The sequence below is a fragment of the Staurois parvus genome, unplaced genomic scaffold (genome assembly GCF_062004578.1).
Source record: "Staurois parvus isolate SC_StPar_1 unplaced genomic scaffold, SC_StPar_1.0 ptg000586l, whole genome shotgun sequence".
In the NCBI taxonomy this organism is placed as follows: domain Eukaryota; kingdom Metazoa; phylum Chordata; class Amphibia; order Anura; family Ranidae; genus Staurois; species Staurois parvus.
Genome location: NW_028318382.1, coordinates 5,509,725 through 5,520,357, shown reverse-complemented (window position 1 = coordinate 5,520,357; position 10,633 = coordinate 5,509,725). Strand labels below are relative to the sequence as shown.

At 43.1% G+C, this 10,633-nt stretch overlaps 1 protein-coding gene across 1 annotated transcript in view; it reads left to right on the top strand.

The window, feature by feature from the left end:
- The first annotated feature begins 8,025 nt into the window (after positions 1-8,025).
- Positions 8,026-10,633, top strand: part of LOC149450060 (zinc metalloproteinase-disintegrin-like VLAIP-B) — a 111,158-nt gene continuing 108,550 nt past the window's right edge. Inside the window, exon 1 of the mRNA XM_089692494.1 lies at positions 8,026-8,159. Within this exon, the coding sequence (XP_089548620.1) occupies positions 8,108-8,159 (52 nt within the window). The 5' untranslated portion in view covers positions 8,026-8,107. The remainder of the gene's footprint in view (positions 8,160-10,633) is intronic.

The window sequence follows — 10,633 nt, the reverse complement described above, 5'->3', positions numbered from 1 at the left end:
AGAAATTGCCTGATGACGACGAGGCTGCCAAGTGCGATCAACCTCCTCATCATCAAGTAGGGTCTCCGCCTCACTACTAGCCCCCTCGGCTGCGTCTGGGTCAGGAGACAGACCTGTCTCTAGACCGGCTACCGGGCCACTCTCCTCGCCACTACTTCTTCGCCTAGCTGCTGAAAAGGCGGATGTCTCCCCCCGTTCCTGACCGCCCTCTGTTAGCTCTTCCTCACTGTACAGTGGGGCTGAGCCCACAGCATGCGATACTTCGCTTGGTGAGGGAACACCAAAGGACAGGGGCAGGTAGAGGACACGTGATTTCAGTGGGCTTGGTCCCGGGCCATGCCAACTAACGGTTGTGTCTGACGTACCCACCGACCGTTGGCTGTAGGTGTCAGAGGTGACCTGGGAAGAGGAAGACGACCGAGCCAACCAATCGATGACGGCAGGGTTGTCGGTGGAGACACGACCGCTGGATGACACCGGGAGCACTGGCCTCTGGCTGCGAATAGTGCTGCCTCGACCCCTTCCTCTGCTGCCACGTCTGCTCGCTCCTAAAACATTGCCTCCTCTGCCACTCCTCTGCATGTTGTCTGACATACTCTTTAATTAAACGATTATGTGTCCCTGAGTAACAATTCTGTGTCCCTGAGTAACAATTCTGTGTCTGTGCGAGTAACAATTCTGTGGCCCTAAGTAACAGTTCTGTGGCCCTCAGTAACAATTCTGTGTCCCTGATTAACGTTTCTGTGGCCCCAAGTAACAGTTCTGTGGCCCTCAGTAACAATTCTGTGTCTGTGCGAGTAACAATTCTGTGTCTGTGCGAGTAACAATTCTGTGTCTGTGCGAGTAACAATTCTGTGTCTGTGCGAGTAACAATTCTGTGTCTGTGCGAGTAACAATTCTGTGTCTGTGCGAGTAACAATTCTGTGGCCCTAAGTAACGGTTCTGTGGCCCTCAGTAACAGTTCTGTGTCCCTGTGTAACAATTCTGTGTCTGTGCGAGTAACAATTCTGTGGCCCTAAGTAACAGTTCTGTGGTCCTCAGTAACAATTCTGTGTCTGTGCGAGTAACAATTCTGTGGCCCTAAGTAACAGTTCTGTGGCCCTCAGTAACAATTCTGTGTCTGTCCCTGAGTAACAATTCTGTGGCCCTAACTAAAGTTTCTGTGGCCCTAAGTAACAATTATCTGGCACTCCGTAACAATTCTGTCTGTCCCTGAGTAACAATTCTCTGGCACTCAGTAACAATTCTGTCTGTCCCTGAGTAAAAATTCTGTGGCCCTAAGTAAAGTTTCTGTGGCCCTGAGTAACAATTCTCTGGCACTCCGTAACAATTCTGTCTGTCCCTGAGTAAAAATTCTCTGGCCCTAATTAAAGTTTCTGTGGCCCTAAGTAACAATTCTCTGGCACTCAGTAACAATTCTGTCTGTCCCTGAGTAACAATTCTCTGGCACTCAGTAACAATTCTGTCTGTCCCTGAGTAAAAATTCTGTGGCCCTAAGTAAAGTTTCTGTGGCCCTGAGTAACAATTCTCTGGCACTCCGTAACAATTCTGTCTGTCCCTGAGTATGAATTCTGTGGCCCTAACTAGCGTTTCTTTGTCCCTAAGTAACAGTTCTGTGGCCCTGAGTAACAATTCTGTGTCTGTGCGAGTAACAATTCTGTGGCCCTAAGTAACAGTTCTGTGGCCCTCAGTAACAGTTCTGTGTCTGTGCGAGTAACAATTCTGTGTCTGTGCGAGTAACAATTCTGTGGCCCTAAGTAAAGTTTCTGTGGCCCTCAGTAACAGTTCTGTGTCTGTGCGAGTAACAATTCTGCGTCTGTGCGAGTAACAATTCTGTGGCCCTAAGTAAAGTTTCTGTGGCCCTAAGTAACAATTCTCTGGCACTGAGTAACAATTCTCTGGCACTGAGTAACAATTCTGTCTGTCCCTGAGTAAAAATTCTGTGGCCCTAAGTAAAGTTTCTGTGGCCCTGAGTAACAATTCTCTGGCACTCCGTAACAATTCTGTCTGTCCCTGAGTAACAATTCTCTGGCACTCAGTAACAATTCTGTCTGTCCCTGAGTATGAATTCTGTGGCCCTAACTAGCGTTTCTTTGTCCCTAAGTAACAGTTCTGTGGCCCTGAGTAACAATTCTGTGTCTGTGCGAGTAACAATTCTGTGGCCCTAAGTAACAGTTCTGTGGCCCTCAGTAACAGTTCTGTGGCCCTCAGTAACAGTTCTGTGTCTGTGCGAGTAACAATTCTGTGTCTGTGCGAGTAACAATTCTGTGGCCCTAAGTAACAGTTCTCTGGCCTTCAGTAACAATTCTGTGTCTGTGCGAGTAACAATTCTGTGTCTGTGCGAGTAACAATTCTGTGGCCCTAAGTAAAGTTTCTGTGGCCCTAAGTAACAATTCTCTGGCACTCAGTAACAATTCTGTCTGTCCGAGTAACAATTCTCTGGCACTCAGTAACAATTCTGTCTGTCCCTGAGTAAAAATTCTGTGGCCCTAAGTAAAGTTTCTGGGGCCCTGAGTAACAATTCTCTGGCACTCAGTAACAATTCTGTCTGTCCCTGAGTAACAATTCTCTGGCACTCAGTAACAATTCTGTCTGTCCCTGAGTAAAAATTCTGTGGCCCTAAGTAAAGTTTCTGTGGCCTTGAGTAACAATTCTCTGGCACTCCGTAACAATTCTGTCTGTCCCTGAGTAACAATTCTCTGGCACTCAGTAACAATTCTGTCTGTCCCTGAGTAAAAATTCTGTGGCCCTAAGTAAAGTTTCTGTGGCCCTGAGTAACAATTCTCTGGCACTCCGTAACAATTCTGTCTGTCCCTGAGTAAAAATTCTCTGGCCCTAATTAAAGTTTCTGTGGCCCTAAGTAACAATTCTCTGGCACTCAGTAACAATTCTGTCTGTCCCTGAGTAACAATTCTCTGGCACTCAGTAACAATTCTGTCTGTCCCTGAGTAAAAATTCTGTGGCCCTAAGTAAAGTTTCTGTGGCCCTGAGTAACAATTCTCTGGCACTCCGTAACAATTCTGTCTGTCCCTGAGTATGAATTCTGTGGCCCTAACTAGCGTTTCTTTGTCCCTAAGTAACAGTTCTGTGGCCCTGAGTAACAATTCTGTGTCTGTGCGAGTAACAATTCTGTGGCCCTAAGTAACAGTTCTGTGTCTGTGCGAGTAACAATTCTGTGTCTGTGCGAGTAACAATTCTGTGGCCCTAAGTAAAGTTTCTGTGGCCCTAAGTAACAATTCTCTGGCACTGAGTAACAATTCTCTGGCACTGAGTAACAATTCTCTGGCACTGAGTAACAATTCTGTCTGTCCCTGAGTAAAAATTCTGTGGCCCTAAGTAAAGTTTCTGGGGCCCTGAGTAACAATTCTCTGGCACTCAGTAACAATTCTGTCTGTCCCTGAGTAACAATTCTCTGGCACTCAGTAACAATTCTGTCTGTCCCTGAGTAACAATTCTGTGGCCCTCAGTAACAATTCTGTCTGTCCCTGAGTAAAAATTCTGTGGCCCTAATTAAAGTTTCTGTGGCCCTAAGTAACAATTCTCTGGCACTGAGTAACAATTCTGTCTGTCCCTGATTATGAATTCTGTGGCCCTAACTAGCGTTTCTTTGTCCCTAAATAACGATTCTGTGGCCCTCATTAACAAGTCTGTGTCCCTGAGTAATGGTTCTCTGTCCCTAAGTAACTTTTCTCTGTCCCCAATTATCGTTTCTGTGGCCCTAACTCTGTCCCTGTCCCTAGTACAGAGCGGTCTGCCTCTGTTCAATAACTGCAGGCAAATGAAGAATTCCAAAATGGCCGCTATTTATAGCTCGACCATTACACAGTGCTGGCTGGCTGGCTGGCTGCTGATTGGCTGATGCGATCACATGTAGTTGAGGAATGCATTATGGGTCAGCGCGCCTTGTCTGCGCGCCTTCCCAGACATCCCCGCTCCGTCGCCGCACATGTCAGCCGCCATTTTCTGAAAAATTTCGATTCGCGCGTCCGAATTAGGCTATTTTTCGGATTCGGCACGAATCGAAATTTTTCCGATATTCGACTCGAATTCCACTTCGGATACTTCGATTCGCTCATCTCTAGTTATAGCATCTACAAACTATGGGACATATACTGGAATTTTTATATATATATATATATATATATATATATATATATATACACACATATATACACACTAGTAATGGCGGTGATCAGCAACTTATAGTGGGACTGCGATATTGCAGTGGACATTTTACACTAACTGACACTTTGTGGGAACAAGTGACACTAGTACAGTGATCAGTGCTAAAAATGTACACTGATTACTGTACTAATGACACTGGTTTGGAAGGGGTTAACATCTAGGGTGACCAAAGGCTTAAGCGTGTGCCTAGCTATGTGCCTGGTGTACACTAGGTGGTGCTGGTACTAGAGGAAGTGATGGATCGTGTTCCCAGCTCTGTAGGGACACCGATCCCTCCCCCCTGTCACAACAGAGCTCTGCCTGTGTAATCATAGGCAGAGCTCTGTTCTTCCACCCTGTCCGGCGATCTGCAGGTGGCAGCGAAAAGCTGTTCACCTGGACTCGTAGACTGGCTTATGCTGTGACAATTCACAGCAGAAGCAATTTGCTGGCGGGGCACCTGTGCCCCGATGAGGCAGAAGTGTGAAATCACATGTATATATGTAATTTTGCACAGGAGGGTCTTCCTGTAGCACTATATTTGCTATAGGGCGGATGTAAAGTGGTTAACGTACTGCCTCAGTTGACTTGAGCCTTATTTCCTTCTGTTCAAACTGTGAAATGCTAGAACCACTAGTCTGGATCAAGGATGCACTTTCATGGATTCAATATTGGGACATTGAAGTCTCTTCATGCACATCCAGCCCATTATTTACATTAAGGTTTTGGATGCGTGGATTGGTTTGGTATATTATCGCTGAATGAAAGACAGTAAACATCTTCTTGACTGCAACCTCCTTATTTTCTTTTGCCCTGAAGAAGCCACACTGGTGAAATGATTTGGAATCTCCTATCCATCCACAAACAGCTCTCTCTGGACAATTCCAACTAGATCCCTGGAGGTTGGTTACTCCTGGGTGGGTTATTGGTTATTTTCACAAACAGCAGATGGACATTCCCAGAAGGGTTGCAATACGTTTGTGGGTTTCTCTGTGTTGTGTTTCTTTGAATGAATTTTAATGATGTGGGGTTCTTGGTAACCCAATTTTTAGAAATAGGGTACAGTGGTCTCAAGCTATGTTGTGAATAAAAGTTATGTTTTAATCTAAATAAAAGTTGTTGAAGTCCTGCTTTAATGGCGTTCTGGGCTTTTCTAGACTTTGATGAATAATGGTCATTGTCTACTTCATAAGAAAGCAAAGAAAGGGCGCACTCTCTTCGTGCATTACCGTGGTGAAAAATGAATTTATTAAAATGCATAAAAGTGCATACTCACAAACCAAAGGAGATAAAAAACAGAGACAAAGAGCCAGTAATATCGGTCCCAGACATCAGGAGACCCTTGATGTGGTAAGCTAACGCGTTTCGGGAGCTGAAATAATGGTCCTGCACCTCAGAGAATGACAGACTGTACCCCCATTCAGCATGAAGATTTTAGTGCTGGTTTAATTTATTTTGACACTTATTGTCTACTTCATGCTACACCTCCTGTAATTGAGCTTATTGTATATATTGTTACTTTTAACTTGCTATGACAACATATAGCTCATGTTTACTACCTAGTCATGGTTCACTGACTTTCCGTGACAGTTTGCAACACATTATAACTTTTTCTATGCAGTATACCCCCCAGTGCTTACTAGATTACCATCTTTACTCTTTACTTGGAAGTACTTGGTCATGAATGTGTCCCACAACCAATTTTCTTTTGTTCTCTTATACTTAAACAATATTTGTTTATGCCAGAGTTCAGGTTTAAAACCTGCAGTCTTCAGGCCAATTATGCCACAAGGGCATGACATTGACAGCCAGGACTCACAAAAAGTGGTTTGGATGATGCTGGACATTATCCAATCTGGAAAACAAACAGTGCTCAAAGTGGCAGGTCTGTGGAAGACAGTGTTGGGGATAAGATGGGTATTACAGCAAAAGTTGCTTTTTTAAGCATGTTACAAAAAAAAAAAAAAAATGAGTTCAATTTTAATAATTCACAAAACTTCATGTGTTTTCACAAAGCATATGGGTCTACTTATAAAAAAAATGTGCTTTGTAAATGTCTCAGCAATTGTATATAGGTCACAAATAATACTGGTAATTTTTGGAATGTGTGAAATGTCAATTTCTATTTATTGCCTTTAGCAAGACATATGTAATATTCCCTAGCATTTGATCCTAAGAGAAAAAAACCCTTAACATTTCACCAGAAGAGTTAAAGAACATTCAACCAATAGAGAAAAAAGCCTACAACTATAGGCTTAGAACATTCGATCTGAAGAGAAAAATGTGATTATTAGAGAAAATACAGGTGAAACTCAAAAAATTAGAATATCATGCAAAAGTTCATTTATTTCAGTAATGCAACTTAAAAGGTGAAACTAAAAATTAAGATAGACTCATTACATGCAAAGCAAGATAGTTCAAGCTGTGATTTGTCATAATTGTGATGATTATGTCTTACAGCTCATGAAAACCCCAAATCCACAGTCTCAGAAAATTAGAATATTGTGAAAAGGTGCAATATTCTAGGCTCAAAGTGTCCCACTCTAATCAGCTAATTAAGCCATAACACCTGCTTCCTTCCACAGATGAGCTTTATGGGGATGCTGACTTCATTTTCCAGCAGGACTTGGCACCTGCCAAAAGCACCAAAACCTGGTTCAATGACCGTGGGATTACTGTGCTTGATTGGCCAGCAAACTCGCCTGACCTGAACCCCATAGAGAATCTATGGGGCATTGCCAAGAGAAAGATGAGAGACATGAGACCGAACAATGCAGAAGAGCTGAAGGCCGCTATTGAAGCATCCTGGTCTTCCATAATACCTCAGCACTGCCACAGGCTGATAGCTTCCATGCCATGCCGCATTGAGGCAGTAATTGCTGCAAAAGGGGCCCAAACCAAGTACTGAGTACATATGCATGCTTATACTTTTCAGAGGTCCGATATTGTTCTATGTACAATCCTTGTTTTATTGATTGCATGTAATATTCTAATTTTCTGAGTTTGTGGATTTGGGGTTTCCATGAGCTCTAAGCTTGAACTATCTTGCTTTGCATGTAATGAGTCTGTCTCATATATTAGTTTCACCTTTTAAGTTGCATTACTCAAATAAATTAAATTTTGCCCGATATTCTAATTTTTCGAGTTTCACCTGTTGTCTAATGCTAGTTGTTTTCCAGCATGCTTGTTCAACAGAAGTTCGTTATTAGACAGGGTACTGTTCGACAGGCTGTACCGACTGGTTGAATGTCGGACAGTTTCTGTTGAATCGGCCAATACTGGATGAGATTCGGCCTCTGTGTACCAGCCTTAACACTATAGGTTAAGAAAATTTCACCAGAAAAAAAATATTATGAGGGAGAACTCTGCATTCTGTACAAAGGGCATGGAGATTCTTGTGCTCACCACCAACAGTGTAATGAATCAGCATATTTTTAGCCCATCGTGTCAGGCTATTTTCTCTGGTGGGTCGAATGTTCTTTAACCCTTTGGGTCGAATATTCTTAAGGCTTTATTTACTTAGGATCGAATGTTAGGGAACATTACATCTACCCTGTGAAAGACTACAAATAGAAACTGATATTTCACATATTACAAGTATTATATGTGACTTGATTTTTTTTTTATAAACAGACCCCATAGTGTGTATCCAGTTCAATGTGGCTTGCAATCAATTGACAATATAGCCAAGCAATCTATTACATTACAGAGCATACATGAATGCCGATCAAAACAGAGCAGAAATAAAAAAGAACACCACAAGAGCATACACACAATGAGGAATGGCTCAGGGACAAGCGTGCTGAAACTTCCTCCTCCTCATCTGTAGACTTGTGTAACCTGTTTGCTCATGTGAGTCTCTATAAAGCCAGACAGCTCCAGCTTGATGTACATAAGTCATTTCCTCCCTGGAAGGAGTGCACATAGGATCACAACATAGACCATGCTGGGGACTGCATTGCTCCTACTGGCACTGCTACACTGCCAGGTGCTAGGTGAGTCTGGGGCACTGCCCTATGGGAAGACCTCCTATAACTATTGTTACAATGGCAATTTGTTCTATGTGCAAGTGAGAAAATAGACTGCTTGTTGGGGAAACCTCATTTGTAAGTAAGTAGTTAGGTCTCTCCATAGCAAAGGGGTTTGATCGCCCATGTAGCCCTACGCGCAATCCTTTTACAAAGCTGTCATGTGTGAATAGAAGATCAGATGTCAATGACTTTGTGGAGACATTGTATTGTAGTTTGGAGTGAATTGATAAATGTATTTCTGTGTTTGATTTGCATGTCCTGTTTAATTTTACAGTTTATGTATGGTGTAATAATGAAAGTACATATAGACTTTGTCTCTCTAGCAGTAGATCAGGTTACAGCAATCAATGGGCAGCCTCCAGGCATTAGGATTGTGTGTGATAGCAAGGTATGCAGGCTCCACTTCTCTGCTTGTGCTTATAGCAGGATCTCATGCCTCTGACACACCCAAACCTGGAGCTCTGAGTCTGTCCCTGGAAATAGTCCTTGTGCTTGAAAATGTTTAAAAATGTATGACATTCAGTGGTGTAGCAGTAGCCATAGCAGCCCATGTAGCTGCTATGGGGCCTGGGGTAGGAGGGGGGGCCCATTAAGAGCAGCTTCTTCCAGTACAGAAGGGCTGAAACCAGACTGCAGGTCACAGATTTGCTTCTGAGCCGTAAGAAGCATTTGCTTACCTGTGTTAGTGTAGATCAATTGTTTCAACACAGAGGAACCCTTGAAATAACTTTCAGTCTCAGGGAAGCCTTGCTAAAACTTACTATATCTATAACTCATGATCCATAAGTGTGGTGGTCAGTGGGAATAATGCTTCTTAACTTGTGGCCATTAGGATCAATGGTGTTAATGGGAACTTATCTAAGATGCAGAAATTGCTCAATGAACCTCTGGAAAACCCTAGTTAAGAAACCCTGGTGTAAATATATTGCTCTCTGACTGAAATTTAACCTTTCGTGATTAAACTAGTCAAGAACCCCAGAACCTCTTGCAGCTAAAGCCGTATAGGACAGCTGAGGTTTGCAGCTCTACAAAAACATTCATGCGAGGTGTGGTAGGACTGAATTGGGGAGCTATACCAGTGCAGTTCCACCACAAGACAAATACAAAATTCTTAATTTTCAATGTGCCCAGTTCACATCACTGTATTGGTGTAAGTGAAAAAAATGCAATATGTGCTGAAAAAAAGTACAGCCATGTTTTTTCTGTGCATCGCAGTTCGAGAAAATCAACCGCTTTGCACTCTGCAGCTCCCAACAGAACTTAATGAAATGTCAGTGTGTGACATTTTAATAAAGTTTGTTAAAATAAAGTGAACAGTGTAATGTGCCAATCATGGTGCATTGGCACTGCAGTTTTGCAGCCAGACCCCAATGCATACCAGCCACCAGTTGCTACATTGTAACGTAGCAGTTGGTGTAAATGGGCCCTTCAAGAAGTTAGTTTAAATTTGTTCGTATTACGGGTATAGAGTAATTGTGTGCGAGAACATTATTCATTTTGTCATAAAATATAATTTTTATTCATAATTCTTATTGGAAATATAACTTTAATCCAAATGTTGGTCCCTAGCAGGGTAAAGCTGGCCATGCACTACAAATTGTGTCCAGTTCCTGATGAACCAGCTGAAATTTTCTTAGTAGGTTGCTCTCTTGGCCTCTATTGCTCAACATCCATCAACTGAATGAGTGAGTGGAAAATTGTCTGCCAAACAGCAGCTGCAACCAATCAGATGTGGGCTGAATGTGAAAATTCAATGATCGCAGTGGGAGACTCATCCATCCATAGAATGGATAGAATAATCTCTTCATTTTTCTTCTGTTTAGCCTGCGGGCTGAACAAGAAAAATGTGTGTTTGGCCAGCTTAAAGCTGATTGACCTGTTTTAGATACATTTAAAGTGGAGTTCCAGCCGTTTTTGTGTTTATTAAAAGTCGGCAGCTACAAAAACTGTAGCTGCTGACTTTAATTAAAAACACACTTACCTGTCCCAGAGTGCAGGGATGTTCTCACCCACACCAACCCTTCTCTGCTTCTGTCCTCTACGGCGCCGGCATCTCAACTGTGGGCACCTGGCTGTGACAGCTTGGTGCCCACTGTGCATGCACAAGTCGCGCTGCGCCTCCTAATTGGTCTGGCAGTCTTCTGGGACTTGTGAAAGTTTGCAGGAGGGTGCTGAACTTCCGGCTCACTTCGCCATGGCAAACTAAGCCGCAAGTGGGAGCGGGTACCTGTCAAAAACAAGTATCCGATCCCCACTCACCCCCAAAGGGTGACAAATTTGGCAGTGGATGGGGGCAGAGGAAAATAATTGGAACTTCCACTTTTGAGTGGAACTCCGCTTTAAATAGTTAGTTTGGGCCAAGCAGGTCCAGACTACTTCCTTCACTAACAGATGCAGTGGTTGTGTGTGCTGTATAAATTGAATGTAACCTCAGCCAC